Source organism: Chrysochloris asiatica, unplaced genomic scaffold (assembly GCF_000296735.1).
Source record: "Chrysochloris asiatica unplaced genomic scaffold, ChrAsi1.0 scaffold00002, whole genome shotgun sequence".
Taxonomy (NCBI): domain Eukaryota; kingdom Metazoa; phylum Chordata; class Mammalia; order Afrosoricida; family Chrysochloridae; genus Chrysochloris; species Chrysochloris asiatica.
Genome location: NW_006408520.1, coordinates 24,992,720 through 25,016,342, shown reverse-complemented (window position 1 = coordinate 25,016,342; position 23,623 = coordinate 24,992,720). Strand labels below are relative to the sequence as shown.

General features: G+C 37.9%; 1 protein-coding gene across 1 annotated transcript in view; it reads left to right on the top strand.

The window, feature by feature from the left end:
• LRRC8C (leucine rich repeat containing 8 family, member C) overlaps window positions 1-23,623 on the top strand; it is a 135,810-nt gene that overhangs the window by 56,744 nt on the left and 55,443 nt on the right. The window contains exon 2 of the mRNA XM_006830976.1: window positions 21,321-21,462. Coding sequence (XP_006831039.1) covers window positions 21,325-21,462 — 138 coding nt within the window. The 5' untranslated portion in view covers window positions 21,321-21,324. The remainder of the gene's footprint in view (window positions 1-21,320; window positions 21,463-23,623) is intronic.

The following is a 23,623-nucleotide window of genomic DNA, read 5'->3' as shown; positions in this document are numbered from 1 at the left end:
TTCTGAAGTACATCCATCAGGAACGACGAATCCAGAGCTGATATGAAAACAGCCTTCTAGAAGGCCTAGATAGAATATTCAGTTTGTTGTTTGTTCAAGTTGGTTCTGACTCATGGCAACCCCTCGTGTGCAGAGTAGAACTGCTCCATGGATTTTCAAGCCGTGACCTATAGGAACTAAAACACTAGGGCTTTTCCAAAGCACCTTTGGGTGAGTTTGAGCCATCAACCTTTCAACTTATCCAGCACCTAATTATTTGTGCCACACAGAAAATCCACAAGTCTCAGAGAAAATATTCAACAGTTAGTATTTTCTGCTGTCAGCCTTCTGTGGTCCTTTTCCTAAAAGGGAAATTTTATAGAGATTAGTTTAACACAATTTTATAGAGATAATAAAATTTTATAGAGATTAGTTTAATACAAAAGAAGATAAAATGGTAATATTACAAATCCATTAGGGAATGTGGTGGATCTGAAGGATAAACTATTACTTGAGTCCAGTGACTGCTAACCACAAGATTGATAGTTCAAGCCCACCAAACTTCCTGTAGGAAACGATAAGGTACCTCAAACCCCAATATGACCACCACCATCAGAACAATTAAGAGTTCATTAGGCAGCCCTCGATTTATTGAACATTTTGGAACTCAGAGGTAGGCATATGAAATAAAAGATGACCCCTACTTGTCAGATGATTCATAACTCCAGGCACTAAAAAATAAAAGAGAAATCTTGCCTTTAATGTTCTTGAAGACAGGGTTCTTCCTGACTTTCTCTCCTTGCAATACCTTTATCAGAAAGGAAATCCTTTGCTGATAGACAACTTAGCCAGACTTGTTATGGTTGGGTAGTCTGCTCTGAACTGTGCTTTGTTCACTGTGTGTCTGCTGCTTAGAACTCATGTGCCCTTTTTGCCCTAAAGGGTAAAATTGAATTACAGATAAACCTCAATCTCTTTTTGTCTATTGAAGTAAGAGATACATATAATCTTTAAAACAACCTTTACAAATTTACTATATTGATTCCTAGACATGCTTTTTGGATGTTGAAACTGATAGATGAATTGAACTTTGTCTAAATCACATTTAGAGTAAGATCAAAGATTTGATGGAAAACACAAAGTTTTTTCAATGATTCAGAATCCTACTGGAGGAGTTGGCTGTGAGGTGGAGGAAGGTGGAATTTGTGTACATTCTGCCTCCTGGAAGACCCTTCCTGGTGTAAAGGCGATAGGAACAAAATAGAACACAGAGGTGGCCAAGAAGACCAGGGGGATGCAGAGAGGTGAAACTATTTCTGAGAGATACTTTAGATGCATTCAGAAAGAATACTGGAGATGAGGGAAGGAATGAGAAACCTTTGATCATAATCCTTTATGTTCAATTTTTGAAATATTATTAAATCACAATTTAATGTCATTTCAGAAAGGATCTCTGAATTTAAATTCTCTTGAAATGTGTACATTAAGTAATTATGAAGAACTTATTAAGTAATTATTAAGGGATTATGTGGATATAGCTGAAGTTTTGTGACAAAAATCACAAAGAAATAAAAGCCTTCTAAGACCTGTGTGGACTTTTGATGTGGTGCTGTGTGTCAGCACTGGACTGTAAGCCACAAGGTTGGCAGTTCAAACTCACCAGCTGCTCCTCTGAAGCCCTAAACAGGGTTGATATGAGTCTGAACTGATTCAACTTCTCTTAAAAATAACAAGAGTTCAGTAAGGTTTAGAAATACAATGCTCAAAACTTTATATTATCAGCATGACCCTGATGTTTGGATCTGCTTTCTGTCACTTATTTCTTAATAAAATAATGTTCTGATGAAGGAGTAACAAAATTCAGCCAATTATTTGGATACAAACGGAGACCTAGGAAGACACTATTGATTTTTAGCAATAGTGACAGAACATGGTGCATTAAAAGTTCAATGATCCTTAAATTTGAAATTATAAATTATTCCTGACTCCTTCCGTCTTGTCAAATATTCTGTTTATTCGTTGACATTTTCTTTATATAATGTGGAGCGATGTATTAATATAACTTTTTTATTTATTTTAACTTGAAGTTTTATAACAACATAGGATAATACTAGGAGAGTTTGGTCTTTGCTACAAAATGTTGCATTGTGTCTGTGTCTATCCATGTGCGTGAGTGTTTGTTTAAGTGGTTCAATTTACCAAATCTGTACTGAGGTTAGCAGCCAATTGAAAAGCAAACTTCAATTGCCACCCAAGATCCTGGGCAAGCAGTAAAGGGGTGCATTGTATGTAGGCAAAGAATGAGAAGCTGAGTTACATCAGTTCTGCCTTTCCATGTGAGCATTTTAAGTTTTTAAATTTTTAGAGTGAAAACTAAGTAACAATATTTTTGTATGTGAAATGAATGTTTTAGGTCATAAAAGAAAATGTGGTATGGGATTTGAATGATGTTTTTAAAGATGAAATTTATTCGTTTTTAGATTATTAATCATTTGTTTTAAAAAATAATGAATCAAGAAAATAAAATGTTATATCAGTGGTAAACTATATCTTTTCTAGATGTTCTAACTCTATTAAAAATAGATATAGTAGTATTGCTATTCATTACTATTATAAGTTAATATATAAGTATAATTTTAAAAATCAGTATAATCAAAGCACATTCATTTAGTATTGCTTTTTGCACTGCAGTATTGTTTGAATAAATAAATGTATTCTCTTACAATTTTACTTTAATATTTAATATTTAAATTGTTTTTACTGGCATGAGTTTTTATATACGAAGTTCAGTAAGAGGACATTCTCAATGTCAAATACATGTATATATTTCGGTTCCATTCTAAGACATTGTGTTATTTTCTAGAAGATACAGATATAAATAAGACATAAACTCTGTTCTCGGTGAAATAAAATAGCCCATTGTACACACCATTGTCACAAATAAAACAATAATCACATTAACAAAGAATAGCATGCACAAATTGTACTTTTGTAGGAGTTTTCTTAATAAACATTCTTCCAGGACTGCACATGTGGGCAAGCACAGGTACCTTCTGTGTTTTGTTCACTCTTAGTCCAGAGTCCTGGTGTGGTGCTATAGGATTAGCACTGGACCACAAGGTCAATTTGAACTGCAAGGTGGTAGTTCAAATCCACCAGTCACTCTTTGGAAACCCTAAACAGGATCACTATGAGTTGGAACAGACTCGATGGCACTTAAAAACAACACCATTGCCCCAGCACTTAGCACAGTGCTTGACTCCTATTAGAGCAATAGCATGAGGAGTGAAAGTGATTCATACTTATGAGAGACAAAGTCAGATACTGATATAACATCTCACTCAAAAGCCTAATACTGTGGAACCTATCATGCAGCAAGAAGTCCTGGATATGTTTGGTCTAAAATAAAGATGATTAAAAAGGATTTTTTTAAAATATATTTTTTAAATGGGTCTAATGAGGAACAGGGGATAGAGTGTTTCTGCACTGACTAAGAGAGAACCAGAATTGCTAAATATGAATAAGTTTTGTTCCCTACCACATCCACACTTGGAAAAGCAGGTTAAGTGTCTTAGTTATCTAGTGCTGTTATAACTGAAATACCACAAGTGGAATACCACAAATTTTTAACAAACAGAAATGTATTGGTGTGGCACAGGAGGATAAGCACTCAACCATAAGGTCTGTTTGAACTGCAAGGTCAGTGGTCCAAGCTTACCAGCCGCTCCATAGAAACCCTATATGGGGTCGCTATGAGTCAGAACCAACTGGAAGGCACTTAACGGTTTAGGAGGCTAGTCCATATTATGAGTGCTGGCTCTAGAGGAAGGTTTTTCTGTGTCAGTTCTAGGGGAAGGCCCTTGTCTCCTGTCAGCATCTTAGACCCAGCATTCCTTGGGGATCTCCTTGTGTCTTAGCATCAATCTTCCCCTGGATCTAGTAGCTTCACAGTGAAGAGACCCCAGGTCCAAAGGATGCACTCAACCCCTGGCTCTTATTTCTTGAGAAGTAGGTCCCTCTGATTTCTGTTCACCTCTCCATCCTTTAATCTCCTGTAAGTAAAAGATGTTGCAGGCCCCATCCGAGGGAAACTCCCCTTACATTGATTCAAGATGGGGATGGGATTAAAAGTGTTACATCCCACCCTTAATTCTCTTACTGGTTTAACATCAGATCATATCATAGGGGATTATTACATTTCATCATTACATAATTGCCAAGCCACTGATAACCATGGCCCAGCCAAGCTGACACATGTTTTGGGGGACACAATTCAACCGATGACAGTAAATTTCCAGAAATTCTAAATCATGTGATTGGGCCAGTAATTGAACATAGGACATCTTGGAATATCCAAGGTGAGAATAATACCGTGTGTTCTTTTGGATGGAAGTTCAGCCTGTCTCTCAAGGCTCCTTCGAAGTCCAAAATTCTTTAATTTTATGGAGTCCTGGTATTGCACCGTAGGATAGGCACTCAACCTCAAGGTCAGTTTGAATGGCAAGGACGGTGGTTCAAATTCACCAGCCACTCCTTGGAAATCCGATACATGGCCACTATGAGTCAGAACCAACTCGACGACATTTAATAACAACAACATAAAGGCATTGTGGCTTATTAATTATTTAAATGTACTGGCAATAATTTATTACTTTAAATTTTTATATTGTCAAATTGTTGCTGTTATATGCCATCGACTCGGTTCAGATTCAGTGACCCCATGTACCAGAGAGCTAAATGCTGCCTGACCGTGTGCTGTCCTCACAAATGCTATGTTTGAGCCCATTTTTCAGCCACTGTGTCAGTCTAACTCATTGGATATTCTTCTTTTTCATTCTCTACTTTACCAAGCATGATGTCTTTCTCTAGGAACGAGTTCCTCCTGATAACATAGCCAAACTATGTGAGATGAAGTCTTGTTATTCTCAAATAAGGCACATGAAAAGAGTGATTAAGTGTAGAAGAAATTCCCCTTGAACTATTTAGTTCTTAGTACATCTTAGATTTGTTCAATTCTAATTAGCAAAGACAGGGAAAAGATTTGATTAGAAGCCATGGCTTGCTACTAGCTTGTGTCTGGTGGCTGAAGTTTTCTAACTCTAAAATAAGGGATACAGACTTAATGATCTCTGAGCTCCCTTTCAACTCTAAAATTTTATAACCCATTACGATTCACTGTTTAATTAAATGGATTTTTACATAACCATCTAATAAATATGTCCATCTCCAGCAGATTTTTCTAGAGATATGTGGCTTGTGAACTACAAGTGCAGGGTAAAACTGAATCTAGACTAACGCTGTGTGAAGGAAGAAAGATAATTCTTACTTAATAGAGAAAATTATTTTGCATTTTTTCCCTCCATCTTTATACTATGAGAAAAGGAGTTTGTTTTATAATTCATGTTCTGACCATTTCCTGGTGTCTTTATTTTGATCCTTTGAACACAACTAAGAAGAATTCATAGTGTTAAGATCATGGTATTACTATGCTCATCTACTTTTTTACTCCTCTGGCCTCCACTGTGCCAATAATATTCTGATCCTGAACAGTGAGTCTGCCTCCCATGGCATTACTCAGATATACATTTTGCTTTTGCAGTTCGTATTTCTAAAACTGAAGGAAATGGAACTCCCTTTCCTCATTAAACTTACTACATATTCACTAATTGAGTGAGAGTGCCTGCTATATACCAAGCATTATTTTCTAGGTTGTTTGTGTGGTTTTTTTTGTTTTTTTTTTACAATGCATCCATGAACAAAGCACAACTGAAAAGAAAGTCCCTGCCTTCACAAAATGTGCATTTTTGACAGAAGACAAACAATTCAATTAAAAATAGAATAAATATTTTTGGTAAATATAATAGAAGATGTGGCTGACTCCTAATTGGCCTAAGTTGACATCTACAGATGTGATGGAGTTTCAAGTTGGGAAGGCAAGGTAGGAGAGTGTACAGGAGTTGGTTTTAAACATATAAAGTGTAATGTATCTAGTGGATATCTCAGTTAGCTATCAAGTAGGAGTTGGATGTGGAAGTCAAGATGTAGATAGGAATTGGAGAAGTGTTCAGTATGACTCATTGTTGTTAGCTGTCATCCAGTAAGACAACATGCTGCCCAGTCCTGCACTATCCCCTTGACTGGGTGTAGATTGGAGCATTGGCATAGGGTTTTCATTGGCTGATGTTTGAATTTTACACAAGTAGACCTCCAGGTCATTTTTCCTAGTCACTCACAGGCTGGAAGCTCTGTGAATGTTCAGCATCATAGTAACACAAGCTTCTACTGACAGACAAAAATGGTGGCTGCGCACAAAATACTTTTTCCAGGAATCAAGCAGTGATCTCTTATATGGAAGGTGGGAATTTTGTCACTGGATTCTACCATTCTAGTTGCGAGGCTTTACATATCATCTACACTATGAGGCCTGGAGTGGTGCTGTAGGGTAAAGCACTGGACCACAAGGTCAGTTTGAACCATAAGGTCAATGGTTCAAACCTCACCACATGCTTCTCAGAAATCCTATACAGGGTCGCTATGAGTCAGAACCAACTAGACAGTTAACAACAGCAAGAATACTATGAGGCACTATTGTTGTTGTTAAGTCAGTTCCAACCCATAGCAACCCTGTATAGGGTTTCCAAGGAGTGACTGATGGGTTTGAACCACCAACCTTGCACTTAGCAGTTCAGTACTTATTCTACAGTGCCACTCATGGGCATTGGTAAATGATATTTAAAGCCTCTGCTACTCGTCTGTCAGTTTGTCATCCTGTGGTAGCTTGTGTGCTGCTGTGATTCTGGAAGCTGTGCCAAAAGTATTTTAAATACTAGCAGGATCACCTATGGTGGACAGGTTTCAGCTGAGCTTCCAGGAGAGGACAGACTAGGGAGGAGAGAGGTGAACTACAGACTACTTCCAAATAGTCACTGAAAACCTATGAATAGCAGTGGAACACTGTCACGTGGCAACCTTCATGTGCTGATGGAGCACAACTCAAAATGAAGAGAAACAGCTGTAAATATCCATTTGTAATCAGAACATGGGATGTACGAAGTATGAATCTAGGAAAATTGGAAATTGTCAATATAAAATGGAATGCATAGACATCAATATCTTAGGCATTAGTGAGTTGAAATGGACTGGTATTGGCCATTGTGAACCTGACAATCACATGGTTTACTATGTGAATAAACAACTGAAGATGACTGACATCACATTCAGTATCAAAAAGAACATTTCAAGATCTGTCCTGAAGTACAACACTTTGTGATAGGATAATATCCAAACACCTACAAGGAAAAGTAGTGAATACCAGTATTAATCAAATTTATGCACCAGCTACTAAATCCAATGATGATGAAAATGAAGAATTCTTCTACCAACTTCTTCAGTGTGAAATTGATCAAACGTGAAATCAATATGTATTAATAATTACTGGAAACTGGAATGCAAAGGTTGGAAACAAAGAGAAAGGATAAGTAGTTGGAAAATATGGCCTTGGTGATAGAAACAATGCTGGAGATTGCATGATAGACTTTTGCAGGACCTTTTTGCATATACCTTTTTAAACAACATAAAAGTTGACTGTGCACATGGACCTCACCAGACAGAATATACCAGATACAAATCAAATTGATTACATTTGTGGAAAGAGATGTTGGAAAACCTCCAAGGCCAGGGGCAGACTGTGGAACAGACCATCAATGCAAGTTCAGGTTGAAGCTGAAGAAAATTGAAACAAGCACACAAGATTCAAATTATGACCTTGAACATATCCCAACTGAATTTAGAAATCATCTCAAGAACAAATTTGATACATTAAACACTGAAAACTAAAGACCAAAAGAGTTGTGGGGTGACATTAAGAACATCATACAGGAAGAAAGCAAAAGATCATTAAAAAGACAAGAAAGAAGGAGAAGACCAAAGTGAATATCAGAAGAAACTCTGAAACTTGCTTTCCAGCATAGACTCACAAAAGAAAATGGAAGACATGAATAAATAAAAGAGCTGAATAGAAAATTTCAAAGGTTAGCTTAAAGTCAAATATTACAATCAAATATGTAAAGACCTGGGGTTAAAAAAATAAAAAGGAAGAACATGCTTAGCATTTCTTTAAACTACGGGAACTAAAGAAAAAAATCCAAGTCTTGAGTTGCAATACTGAAAGAATCTATGGGCAAAATATTGAGTGATGCAGAAAGCATCAAAAGAAAATGGAAGGAATACACAGAGTTATGGTACCAAAAAGGAATAGTTGATGTTCATCCATTTGAAGAAGTAGCATATGATCAAGAGTCACTGATCCTGAAGGAGGAAGTCCAGGGTGCATTGATGGTATTGGCAAAGGACAAGGCTCTGGGAATTGATATAATGCAAATTAAAATATTTCAACAAACTGATGAAGCACTGGAGGCACTCACTCTTCTATGCCAAGAAATCTGGAAGACAGCTACCCGGTCAAGTGACTGGAAGAGATCCGTATTTGTGCCCATTCCAAAGAGAGGTGATCCAATGACATGCAGAAATCACCAGGAAATATCACTAATAGCACATGAAAGATAAATTATGATAAAGATAATTTTAAAACGGCTGCAGCAGTGCATTGGCAGGAAACTGTCAGATTTTCAAGCCAGATTCAGATGAGGACACGTAATGAGGGATTACATTGCTGATATCAGATGGATCTTGGCTGAAAGAAGAGAATGCCAGAATGATGTTTACCTGTGCTTTATTGATAGTAAATCTTATAATCTTATAAATTATGTAAAGCTATGGACAACATTATGGGGAATGAATATTCTGGAACATTACATTGTGTTCATGAGGACCCTAAGCATAGACCAAGAGGCAGTTGTTAGAACAGAACAAGGAAACATTCAATGGTTTAAAATTAGGAAAGATGTGCAGCAGGGTTGTATTCTTTCACCATATTTTTTTTTAAGGTGTTTACTGTGGATTGAGTGAAAGTTTTCAGGGCACATCATCAGTTTCACATTCAAACATTCATATACCTTGTTTCATTACATTGATTATAATCCCCTCCACATTCCATCAGTTAATAGAGTTTCTCTCTATCCTCTTTAGCTTTTTTTTTTTTTTTGGGAAAAACTTTGCCTTTTTGGAATTTACAGTCTCGGCTTTTAGGGAAGGTTTTTACATTTATCTGTGGGTATCCAGGACTCATGTATGGAATTACTAACCAGCATAACTGAATAATCAGATAAGGGATATTTTGCTATGTCTGCTAAGTGGCTAAAGTCTGATCCTCAGAGCCTATGGTTTGGACGGTCAGCAACGCTTGGGCCCACAGGGACTTGAACTCCTGACCGGGTCTGCACGGTCTGCATCAGATTCCTCCTTATTTATTATTTGTTTAAGGGACGCTGCCTGTCTTAGGTGGTCAGTGCGAATTCCTCAGTCTTACCCGTCATCGATACTCATTGCAGCATGGCAATGGCTCTGTCTTAGGTTGCCGAGGTTCCACGTGATCCATGCCCGTCTCTGGCCACACATCCAGCATAAACAGCCACCATCTGAAAAAGGCAGGGAGGAAGGAGACCAGCTGGGGACCCCACACGCAAGATGTTGCCAGACCACCACCTGCTCTAAGACAACCAAGCAGGATCACTATGCTGAGGTTCAACCAAGTTCACAGGGGAACTTAATCTCTGGCCGAGGTAGCAAATTAGTAGCCACTCAGTTCTCAACTTGAGAATTACTTATGTCAGAAATTTGAGCATGTAGCTGATGAATATCCACAGACAAGTGTATATTGTTCCACAACCTTCTATAATGCTGTTGAATTAAGTTCCAATCAGGTTCTGGTTAACTGAAAAAATAGCACATATCTACTTATACAGTGAATAACCTTAGCTGAGAGTGTAAACTGGTTATATTGAATCTTATTTCCCTTAAGTAATCTTCCTTTCTCTAGAGCATTTAGTCCGTATTGTAAACCTTTATCTATTTACTCTTGGATCGTGTGAGCGAGATTAATATCCCTAGACAGTTGATTTACATGGTGGACAGGGCAAAAAAAGGTAACAATTCCTATTAGTGCAGTGATTCTTGATCTAAGAGCAAAGACACGTGGCACGTTTAAGGGCCAGGCACCGCAATGATTTGCCTAGCTTCTGAGAATGTTAACAGGCAATAAAACATGATGGCTGATGAATGATTGCAAAGTCTGTAACATCTGTTAACTCCCCATTCCCCACACCCGACAAGCAAAACGGCAGAAAGTCTGTGGAGTTTAACCAGTTCTCTAAGGGTTAAACAGTTCTTAAAGTCTTCTCTGCTGTGGAAACATCTGGCTGACTCCTTGGTGCTCTTGCTGACGTCATTCTTTCAGATGGGTCTTCGGTGAATGCTGGTTCCCTCAGGCAGGCTTGCTCCAAAGAGGGAGTCTTTCACCATATTTATTCCATCTGTACTCTGAGCACATAACCTGGGAAGCTGGATTTTATAAAGAACTTGACATCAGGTTTGGAGGAAGACTCATTAACAACCTGTGATATGCAGATGACACAACCTTGGTTGCTGAAAGCTAAGAGGACTTAAAATACTTACTGATGAAGATCAAAGACCCAGCTTTTGCCATGGGTTGCACTTTAATGTAAAGAAAACAAAAATCCTCACCACTGGGCCAATAAACAACGTCCATAAATATGGAGTAAAACTAGAATTGTCAAAGACTTCATTTTGCTTGGCTCAACTGTCAACACTCATGGACGCAGCAGCCAAGAAATCAAATGATGTATTGCATTAGGCAAAGCTGTTGCATAAGACCTCTTTACAGTGTTGGAGGACAAAGGTTTGCTGGACCCAAGCCATGGTATTTTCAGTAACCTAATATGCATGTGAAAGTTAGGTAGTGAATATGGAAGACCATAGAAGAATTGATGCTTTGAGTTATGGTGTTGGAGGAAAATATTTAAAGTGCCATGGGTTGCCAAAAGAACTAACAACTCTGTGCTGGAAAAAGTACAGCCAGAGTGCTCCTTAAAAGCCAGGATGACCAGACTTTGTCTCTCATAGATCAGATATATAGTCAGGAGGGACCAGTCCCTGGAGAAGGATATCATGCTTAGTAAAGTGGAGGGTTGGAGAAAAAGAGGAAGCCCCCCAGTGAAATGAATTGACACAGTGGCAGCAGCAGTGGGCTCAGGACTAGCAATGATTGTGAAGCTGGTGCAGGACTGGGCAGTGTTTCATTCTTTTGTGCATAGGAATTGCTATGAGTTGGTACAGACTCAATGGCACCTAATGACAGCAATTTAAAACTTTGACATGAGGTAAGACCACCAGGGAAATGAATGAGTTAGGGAAGAGAGCAAGACAGTGCAATTGTTATTGTTGTTGTTGTCAGTTGCCATCAAGTTGGTTATGACTCATAGTGGCCCTGTGTAGGGTTTCCAAGGAGCAGCTGGTGAGTTTGAACAGCCAATTTTGCAGTTAGCAGTCCAGTAGTTATCCTAGAGCTCGTCAAAGAACTCAGGGAGAGAAGGAGGAAACAGCAAAAGAGCTGAATAAAGAGCAGCCAATGAGGGAGGAGAACAATCACAAAAGACTGCGACATCCTGGAATCTAAGTGAAGAATAGTGAATTTTGTCAAATTCTACTGATACATCAAATAAGATAATGTCACGGCATTGAATTTGGCAGTATGGAGTTTCAATACATTGGGGTTATTTTTTTCTGGAGAAGTCATATTTCACATGCTCAGGAATTATTAACTTTTTGTTCGTTTTTTTAAGGGGCTGTTCACCAGATTACCGATATACCTTTCATTACCTGGAATTAGCCCTTGTTTCCTTGGACCATGTCTGCTTATACTGTAGAAAGGTCATGCCATAAAAATGTGAAACAAAATAAATATTAGCCAGGCCCAGCTGACAGCAGTAGAGCAGTGTTAGCAATTGGATTTCAAGTCAAAGTAGAATGAGTGTGATCTTCTCAAAGCTCTTGCTGTTGAGTGCCATTGAGTCAACTCTGACTCAGTTTTCTTGAGTGTTTTCTTTACAGAAGCAGATTGCCAAAAGTTATGGGTAGAGTAGAATTTGTTGTAGGTAATGAATTCTGGACAAGAAGGCACTAGAATTCTTTTGCAAAGTAAAGGGCAGGGAGGCAAATTGTTTTAGTAAGAGTCATATTGTTGTTGTTGTTAAGTGCCTTCAAGTTGATTCCAACCCATAGCGACCCTGCATAGGGTTTCCAAGGAGCAGCTGGTGAGTTTGAACCACCAACCTTGCAGTTCAAATGACTTTGCAGTCTGATGCATTAGTCCAATGCGCCACATCAGGACTCCTAAGAGCCATATGTTGTTGTTGTTGTTAAGTGCCGTTGAGTCGGGTCCGACCCATAGCGACCCTGTACAGGGTTTCCGAGGGTGTAAAAGAAACTAGGTTTGTACCTAATTTTAGCAGTATTTTTATCAAAGGAATAAAGTGCATAGTATCTTTGACTCATAAAATTGTGTGGAAAATGGAGTTACCAAGTGATTTTTTTTTTTTTGTAATAAATACTTTTTATAAAAGAAATGGTATGGGTTTCTGCAAAAAGAGAGGTGGAGAAATAATAATGATATAAAATCTGTTATTTGAATTTTTTAAATATAAGAACCTCTCAGTTCAATTTGGAATGCCCCATTTCCAAAGACATTGTTAATTGGCCAAGCGCAAATCTCATGGAAATTGTAGGTGGAAGGAGTATAATGTTAATCACGGTTTTGAAATAAGAACATTCAAAAATAGAAATAAAATTGTACTGAATAATTTTTAGGAGAAAAAAAATCCAATACCTTTCAAAAGTACCTCTTATTTTAAATAACTTTTGATTACAACAAATCACTTAGAAACTACAGTAGTAATGAAAGAAGAATTAAGTGTACTTTTTATTGTATGTATGACTTTTCAGATGTGCTGAAATTTGTAAAAGAATGCAAGTTTTTCTTTCTTTTTTTTTTTTTTCCAGTATAGAAAGATCCATCCACCTCTCAGGAGTTTTGGATTTTTTTAATTCAACTTTCCCCTCAGTCACTGTTTTTGTGGTTTTGTGGTAGTTGTTTGATTCTTGGGGAGGGGCATTAAAAATAATAAGGAACAATCTGTGTTGGATATGAACATAGAGCTTCATGATATGTTAAATCAGTAAAGTGTGCATGTGTGTTAATCATCTGTATACATACATTTATATTTAGTATGTATGCATGTGACTTATATGGACATGAACATACACCCACCCACCCTACTGCCAAGTCTGACTCAGAATGACCCAGAGTAGAACTATCCCATAGAGTTGTCAAAGTTGTAAATCTTTTTTATCCCCTCTAACTCAGTAGCGAACTCAGATTTTATTTATTTATTTAAAGAACTAATTTTTAGGTGAAATTTTACACAGTGTACTAGATTCCCATATAACAATTTTTGGAATCCTGGTGTGGTGCTGTAGGTTAATGTGCTGAGCTGTGAGGTTGGTTTGAGCTGCAGGGTCAGTAGTTCAACCTCACCAGTTGCTCCTCGGAAACCCTATGCAGAGTTGCTATGAGTTGGAACGGACTGGAAGGCACTTAACAACAACAACATAACAATTTTTATAAACATTGTTACATGACATTGGTTACAATTTTCACAGTGCGTTAGCCTTCTCATTTTCATTGTTTGTTCTGTTCTCCTCTGTCTAGTGTCCCTTCCTCTCCTTGCCTCTTCATCTTTGCATTTGAGTATAAATATTGACCTTTGGTCTCATATAGTTGTTTAAGGAATATATTACTCATGCATGATATGATTTATCTTAAAATCCAAACTATTGTTTGCCTGAAAGTTGATATCCAGGAGTGGTTTCAGCTCAAGGTTAAGAGGGTATCGTAGGGTGATGGTCTCAGGGGTTCCTCCAGTTTCTGTCATTCCAGAAAGTCTGATCTTTTTTATGAACTTGAGTTTGGGTCTACATTTTTCTCCCATTCTAACAGGGACCTTCACTGTGCCCCTGGTCAGATGGTACCATCTAGTTCTTCTGATCTCAGGTTAGAAGAAGCCATGGTTCATGTGCACTGTAAATCCTTATAGAAGCAAACTGCCACATCTTTCTCCCATTGAGAGATTTTTAGTGTATTTGAACCATCAAACTATTTTTAGCAGCTAAGCACTTTAATCATTGTGCCCCAGGACGTATTCATACAACTGACCCCAAAGAGTTTATGTGCAATAGGGGTTATAAAGCTAAGTCATCTTGACCATCTGTTTCTCTAACAAGTCTCATAATTCATCTTAGCTAGACTGTAAATATTAAGAAGTATCCAAAAATACTTAAGTTTCTTAGATTCCTTATTCTGTCTTTATTTTCCATATTAGGGGAGTGATATCTGTGAAGCAAATCACCTGTTGTGAATGTCCAGGCTTTTGTTTATTCAAGGGAACCTGTAGATAAAGATAGGAGACTTGGTCCTCTACTTGAATGATTCTCCAAGTGTGGTTCACAGAACCACTGTAAAATGATACGAAAATTATTCTACAGACAGATAAATTCTTTATTTTGTCTTTGTTGTCTATATTAAGTGAATGACATCTATAAGGCAAATCAATAATGAGCTCATCTGATGACTAGGTCTTTGCTTATTTAAGAAAAGACCATTAATTAAGCCAAAACGATTTCACTATATTGTACTATTTTTACTTGAATAAAACAGTTGTGTTTTTTTTTCAGACTTTTCCCAAAAGTGTGCAGTGAGCCTGACACTTCAAGAAAAACTGTATTTGTTGCCAGTTGATAAAATTTAAACTTTCAAATGATAACTATAATTTTACAATATTTATATCTACCACCATAAGCTCTGGTAGTGTAGTGGATTGCGAGCAGTTGAACCAGCTGCTGAATGGGAGACGGATGAGACTTTCTGCTTCTGTAAAGATTTACAGCCTCGGAAACCCTATACAAGGTTGCTATGAGTCAGAATCGATTCCACAGCACACCACCGTTAATGTGACAACTTCCCAATATTTAAAAAATGTTTTCTGATAAAAGCAGTGGTGATATTAATGAATGTAATTTTTAAAATATTTTATGATAGTTGTCAACATATGGAAGATCTACATAATTCAGTGAACCTATGTTTCTAAATGGCCAGTGCACACTGTTAAAAATCTTCATGAGTAAAAGATCCATTCAAAGTGCATGACAGAATAATGAGTTTTAATATAATAGAGTTTGAAAAGGTCATTGAGATAATTTTCAAATTTCTTATTGCAACTAACCTTTGCAAAGTTTGGTAGAATATCAAAAACACATATCCACAATTGTATGTTGTTGTTGGTAGGTGCTATTGGATTGGTACTGACTTGTAGTGACCTTAATGCACAGCAGAACGAAACACTGACCGGTCCTGGGCCAGCCTCACTACTGTTGCTCCACTTGAGTTCATCAATGCTGCCACTTGGCCAATCCATCTCACTGGGAGTCTTCCTCTTTTTCTCTAACCTCCACCTTATCAAACATGATATCCTTCTCCAGAGACTGGTCCCTCCTAACAATTTGGCCGAAGTATAAGAGACAAAGTTTGGCCATCCTGGCCTCCTAGGAGCACTCTAGCTGTACTTCTTCCAACACAGATCTGTTTGTTCTTTTGGCAGCCCATGGCACTTTCAATTTCTCCTCCAATATCATAACTCAAAAGCATCAATTTTTCTACTGTGTGCCTTATTCACTGTACAGCTTCCTCATGACTACTAAAAATTCCCTTTTCCAACTGCAGATCTGTTTGAGCTTATGTTGTCTTCATAAACATCAACATAAATAGCATATTACAAGGAATCAATGTACCAAGATCTCCGGTGACACAAGTTAAGTGCTTAGCTGCTAATTGCAAGATAAACTATTCAAGTTCACCAAGTGACTCTGTGGGAAAAAGGCCTGGTGATCTCCATCCATCAAGATTACAACCTAGAAAATCCTATGGGGCAGTTTTACTCTGTCACATGGGATTGCTGAGTCAGGAAAAAAAAAAAAGACTCAATGATGCCCAATGACAGCAAGAACTCTCCATACAAACCAGAGGATGCATACTTACTCAAACCAGCAGATCAATGCTGAAACAAACACGTATGAGAACTCAGCTGCCCTCTTTCAAGCCAGTCATTAAGGAGACTTGCAAAAATGTTAAATAAGTTCCATAATTCTCACGAGTTTTTTGTTTAGAAAAATATATTTTTCATAGTCATTTATGTTAACATGTAATAAGTAAAGTTCTTGGTTTTAATTTCTAATACAGATATATCTATACATAATATATATAGATATAATCTATATACAATATATATGTTGTTGTTATGTGCTGTGGAGTCAGTCCCGACTCAGAGCAACCCTGCATAGGGTTTCTGAGGCTGTAAATCTTTACGGGAACAGAAATCCTCATCTTTCTCCTGCGGAACAGCTGGTAGTTACGAACTGCTGACCTTGCAGCTCGCAGCCCAATTGTAACCACTACGCTACCAGAGCTCCTTATAATATATATGTTGTTGTTGTTGTTATGTGCCATGGAGTCGGTCCCGACTCATAGCGACCCTGTACAGGGTTTACGAGTCTGTAAATCTTTACAGGAACAGCTGGTAGTTTTAAATTGCTGACCTTGCGTTTTGCAGCCCGATTCGTAACCACTATGCTACCAGAGCTCCTTATAATGTATATATTATATATAGATTAAGTCTATATATAATATAGATTATATATGTTGTTGTTAAGTACCATGGAGTTGGTTTCGACTCATAGTGACCGTGCACAAGGTTTCCGAGGCTGTAAATCTTTACGGGAGCAGAAAGCCTCATCTTTCTCACGTGGAACAGCTGGTAGTTTCGAACTGCCAACCTTGAGATTAGCAGCCAGATTCATAACCACTATGCTGCCAGAGCTGCTTATATATTATATATAGATATATATAGATATATATATTATATATAGATAAAGTCTATATATAATATATAATATGATAGATATAATCCACATAATGAAAACCTCTTTGGGGTTGTCCTTATTAAATTTCAGTGTGTGTAGGGTTATGAGACCAAAAAGTTTGAGAACAATTATTCTACAGTGATACATTTCATTCCTGAAATTGTCATTTACTTACAGGAACAAGCCTAATTTTCTTCTATGTGTACAAGAGACAACTAAATCTGTCAAAGAATAATGTGTAAACCACACCACAGGCAGTAAGCTAATTAATTATTGTCACTGCAGCTGATTGGGGTCACACTAAAGCTGACTTGGATGGGTATTGCTCCAGGAATGTGTATCAGAATTCCCTCATCCATTTATTCAACAGACAGTTGTTAAGGGCCTCTTATTTGGCCAGGCACCATAGTAAGCGATGCAAATGCAAAACAGAATAAGACATTGCTTCTGAAGCGGAACTTGGGAGTTACAGTGAGAAAGTGCCTGTCTGTGATTGTCACTGAAACAATTATGACCGGAAAACATTTGAGCAGTGAGATTGTAATGATTCACAGGAAAGAACACAAGTTATAAGTTGTCAGAAAAGTCTAACTTTAAAGTAGTCTAAAATTTTTTTATTGTTTTAACATGTACTTGGGGTCACGACAAAATCAAAGTGTATTTATGGCATTTGCCAAATTAGCATTTTTTTACATGAACAATTCAGTGATTACAATTACATTAATCATGTTGTATAAAAATCACCAGTATCTTGGCAAGTTTTTTAATTATCATAAACAGATACTCAGTGCTTCTTAAACAACAGCTTCCTCTGTTCCCTTCTCTCCCTCCCTTCCACATACAGAACAAGTAATAGATCTGGTCTATAAATTTTGCCTATTTTAAATAGTTCACCTAATTTCATACAATATTTGTCCTTTTGTGATTAACTTACAACATTCAAGATTCATCTGTGTTGTGGTTTGTATCAGGACTCCATTCATAGCTGAGTAACATTCCATTGTATGTATATACTATATTTTGTTTATCCATTGATCTGTTATGACTATTTAGGTTGTTTCCATCTCTTGTCTGTTGTAAGTAATGTGAACTAGTCTCAAATGGTAGTATTTGGGAATATACCAGGTAATTTGTTTAGCTTCTGTGGTCTGCTTGTCATATGTGAGACATGGTCCAAAGCATTTAGGATACATGTATGCATAATATATAGGTTCTATCCTCAAGAAGCTTGCAGACTAATAGTAGTAACAGAATGGAGTTAGGAATGATGTTTTAGTAAAATGAGGAACTTGTATCAAATGCTAGACAAATGTCAAGTCAATTAAGGAACATTAGGTTATACTCATAGATGAGACTCTTAGTCTACTGAAATTGTCATCACTGTGCTAAAGAACAAATCCAAAAGAAAGACAAATTCTTGTCTAAGCATAATACAAATAAAGCAATAAGACAGAATTGAAAACATAACAGTGTTCAAAATTATATTCAGAGACTTTGTTTTTGCCTGGAGGGTTTGTAGTATAGTTCTTAGACCTGAGTCTTGAGATCAGTTCTATGTATTAGGCTCAGCACTATGGAAAGGGTGATCCATGAAACAAACAAGACTTGGGAGGAGAAGAAAAAATTTAGCCATCTGCCCTGTCTCTTTGTTGTCGTTGTTGTTGTTAGGTACCATTGAGCCAGCTCTTACTCATAGCGGTCTCATGAACAACAGAAAAAAACATTGCCAGATCCTACATTATCCTCACAATTGTTGATATATTTAAGCTCATTGTTGCAGCCATTGTATCACTCCATTTGTTGGGATCTTCCTCTTTTTCACTGACCCTCCACTTCATCAAATTTAATGTCCTTTTCCAGGAAGTAGTCCTTCGTGATAATTGGTCTCTAGTGTCCAAAGTACTTGAGATAAGTTTCACCATCCTCACTTCTAAGGAACTTTCTGATTATTTATTCCAAGATTTGTTTGTTTTTCTGGTAGCCTATGGTACTTTTGGAGTCCTGGTGTGGCACTATAGGATAAGCACTGGGTTACAAGGTTAGTTTGAACTGTAAGGTCAGTGCTTCAAACCCACCAGTTGTTCCTCAGAAACCCTATACAGGGTTACTGTGAGTCAGAACCAACTTGGTGGCACTTAACAGCAACAACAACATGGTACTGTACTTAGAGTACTTTTCTACAACACCATAATTCAAATGCCACTTTAATTAAGACTAAGACTAAATAGTAAGGTGAGCTATAGAGAGCTGGATTATTGGATCCAAAGAAGACAAAAGGAGAGATGTTTTCTTTGGGCTCTTATTCATCATCATAAGACAAAAGGAATATTCCTCACAGTAACAGGGTGATTAACTTCAAGTGTGGGTTGCAGTGTAGGCAATGGGAATGTGGAGTGAGAATGAGATGCAGACCACGAAAAGGCTGTGTCTTTCCCCAGACCCTCTGGTATACCCTATCTTCTGTCATTTACATAGGAGTTTCTATGGAGTCTTGGATAGGTGTTTCTATCGAGTCCCTGAGTGACACAAAAAGTTAATGCACTTAGCTGTTAACCAAACAGTTGAAGGCTCAAGTCCATCCAAATGTACCTCGGGAAAAAAGTCTAGTGATCTACTTCTCAAATATCAGTCTTGAAAAGCCCTGTGGAACACAGTTCTACTCTGACACACACAGGGTTGCTATGAGCCAGAATCAACTCAGAAACTGAAGAAAAATGGGGGTGGGGTAACAGGGAGGAGTTTCCAGGGCAAACTGATTTCTCAAAAGAGAAATTCAAGCTAAAATTGAGATTCAGAGTGAATTATGAAAAGTAAATAATAAAAATAGAGAAAAGAAGTCACTATAAAACACAGGGACCAAAAAAAAGCAAGAAAAAATGGAGTCCTCCTCAACTCACCACCACCACCAATGAGATTTCCCCTCCAAAGGACATGACCATGTGAGAAATAATTTGCTTTCTTTATGGAACAAGCTTTTGGAAATAGGGCTCAATCAATAACCAAAATGAATGCTGAAATTATACTTTTTTCTTTTAAAAGTAGTTTAAAACAACAACCCAGGGCAGTATGATAAATACCAAAAACATTTCCAAGTATAAGATTTGCTTTAAAATGTTTTGGTTTTATCTTGCCAAAACATAAATAAATGTGTGGCATCTTTGTGTCCTGTTTGTTGTGTTGTTGCTAAATGCTGTTGAGTCGATTCCGACTCATAGCGATCCTGTGTAGGGTTTCCCAGGAGCTGCTGAAGCGTTTAAACTACCCTTGTTGTCTAGTGGTTAGCCTGCAGCGCTACACCAGGAGGGCAATGGGAAGTTCCGAAAGTAACTAGGACTTGGTGACTGCTCCAGCCATGGTCTCTCTGGCCCGTGTGAGTACTAGTGCAGTAAGGGTCCTTGCCTTTTCCAGTTGAGTCTCCTTATTTCCTGAATTGGCAGGTATTCGTCCCTAAAACACTGGTAGACCATGGTAGTGCCTTGACTAATTCAGACAGACCTCTGCTGCTTTTTTGTTGTTGTTTTTGAGAATATATACAAGAAAACATACACCAATTCAGCCCTTTCTACATGTATGATTCAGTGGCATTGATTATATTGAGTTGTGCTACCATCTGACTCTCCTTTCCTGAGTTGTTCCTCCCTCATTAACATAAACTCACTGCCCCCTAAGGTTCCTGCTTAATCTTTCAAGTTTGCTGTTCTCTCTTTGATTCCATATAGTTTCTTAAAGAGTCAAGAAAGCCTCTTTACTAGTTAATGATCGAGAAAACATTTTTATTAGTTAAGTGAAATTATTGTTTGGTTTCAAGAAGACTTCAAGGGATAGTCTTAGATTAAGGTTTAAAGATGATTTCAGGGCAATAATATTAGTAGATTCCTCTAGCCCCCATGACTCCAGGAAGTTTGGAGTCCATAAGCATCTGAAATTCTATTCTGCATTTCCCCCTTTTTGGTCAGTATTCTTTTATACAGTTGTTTTTTTTTAAATCAAAATGTTCAGCAATGGCAGCTGGCAGGCACAGTCCAACTCCTCTATCCCCATGCAAAGAAGGTAGTATTTTATGGAGGGAACCAGCCACACATCCTCCTTCTATTCCTGACCCTTCCTCACTCCAGGTGAACAGAGACCAACCATTGTGTCTTGGATGACAGCCCACAAATCCTTAAGACTCTAGGCACCAGGCAGCAAATGATACCATTTCTCCTCCTCTTTGCTGTTGTTATCACAAATTATGTCTTTCTGTTTCATGTGCCCGCTAACATCATTTTCTCTCTGATTTACTTCTGCTTCTGATGACCTGAAGCAGTATCTCAAATACTGGTTATAATGCAATATGTGTGTATGAAGCTGTAGTTAGTTATAAATCTATTCACGAATAATCTCTTCTTTGCCAGAAACATGATTCCAGTGACAGAATTCCGGCAGTTCTCTGAGCAGCAGCCTGCCTTCCGGGTGCTGAAGCCATGGTGGGATGTGTTTACCGATTACCTCTCCGTGGCCATGCTGATGATCGGTGTATTTGGTTGCACTTTGCAGGTAGGTGCAAAGACCCATGGCAAAGCAAGAAACCTAGTCAGTAAAACTTCTTAAAAGGGATGTTTGTTAAGTGCCGCCAAGTCAGTTCTCACCCATAGTGACCCTGTATAGGGTTTCCAAGGAGTGGCAGGTAAGCTTGAACTGCCGACCTTGCAGTTCAAACTGACTTTTGCAGTTCAGTGCATTACCCCACAGCGCCTACCAGGGATAGTTATATGATATTTTGCCTTGTAAACATGAGTTGATATTCTCTACTGGTGAATGGTGTTTGTAATTATGGCAGGGAGTCAGAACATTATTTTAACTGAACTTTCTTCATAAGAAAAATATGGTACTTCTAAAATTTTAATGAGCCTCAAATTTAGTTGACTGTAGTTAAGTAATGCTTCAGTGAACCCAAATACATATGATAGTAGTAAAGTAATAAGGGCTCCTTTGTCTTTCCGAGTTGGCTTTAGTGAATTATAGCATTATACAGCATACCAGTTGCCATTAGAATCAGGCAGTGTTTCGTTCTGTTGTACATAAGGTCGTCCTGAGTCAGAACCAACCTGACAGCACCTAACAGCAACTCATAGTGACGTTGTTGTTGTTGTTATGTGCCGTGGAGTCGGTTTTGACTCATAGCGACCTTGCATAGGGTTTCCGAGGCTGTTAATCTTTACGGGAGCAGAACGCCTAATCTTTCTCCTGCGGAACTGCTGGTAGTTTCAAACTGCTGACCTTACAGTTCACAGCCCGAGTCGTAACCACTACGCTACCAGAGCTCCAGAAAAACTGCCCCATAAGGGTTTCCAGGGTATTGTATTTACAGAAGTCCATGCCACATCTTTCTATTGTGGAGTGGCTTGTGGAGTCAAACTGCTGACCTTTCAGTTAGAAGCCAAGTAACCACGGTGCCTCCAGGACTCATGTATAACCATGGACATTTGCCTCTTACACGTGCTCCTGATAAAATTTTCAGGAAGAGCTAACCTTTTTTATGAGATACCATCCTGATGTTCACTTCTGAATTAAGATACAACATAATAAAATCACTATTTATTGTTTGTCAATTATATGTATTCACATATTGAATCCCTGTACATTTTACCCAGACATGATGCTTTGAGGATATATATACTTATGTCATTGTTATTGTTTTTGTTGTTAAGTGCTATTAATTGGTTCTGACAGCAACCCTCTATAGAGTTTCTGAGGTTATAAATCTTTGAGGGAGCAGAAAGCCTTCTCTCTTTCCTGATAGATACCTATAAGTCATGCTTATTCTAATGGAGAACCAAATAAATAAGTAATTAAACATTCTAGTATATGATAATAGAGGAGTTCCGCAAGACAGTAAGGGAGTGCAGAGAAGGAATACTCAACTTGGCTTAGGAGGACAAAAAAATATGATGATTGGGTTAAAATTTGGAGAACCAACCAAACTTACTAGACAGAGAGATCTGATGAGAGAAGGTGCCAGGAAGAATGGGTGATGGGAGTAGAAGGAAGCTCAAAGTTATGGATGTGAGAAAGAACATGATACCTTTTGGAAACTGTCAGGAGAACTGGCAAAATTGGATTTACCTGTGTATGAAATCACCCAGTGAGAGTAAGACAAGGTCAGGAATAACATTAACGAGCAAACGGAGGGAGAAGAGAGGAGCTTTCAGAAAAGACTGAGAAGAGACAGCTACAGGGCAGATAAAAACCAGGGAGAGAAGAGTGTCTCAAAAGTCCAAGGAAGATATGGCCAGTGATAGCACACAGTACAGTTACCTCATACACTAAGGACAGAAAAGTGATAGCTAGGTCATTAGAAATCTAGAGACAGAAAAGTGGCTGCTAGGTCATTAGAAATCTTAGACAATTTCAGTAGTTGGGAAAATGGATGGAAGTTAAAGTAGAAGCCATCAAACAGACGTGATTTTCCGTAGATCAGCTGGAAGGGAGAAGAGCTAGGGAAAAAGATCAAGAACTACAGAGTGGAAATAAAGTCCTTTTTAAAGTTGATTTTAATGATCTAACACATAGTGCTTCCTAAGTGTCTGGCTCTATTCTAAAATACTTTCTACGTACTAACTCATTTCTTTTTTTTTTTTAATGTTTTATTGTGAATTATGTGATAGTTTACATGGGAGAACATTAGTTTTACATTCATTCTATCGTATATCGTCTC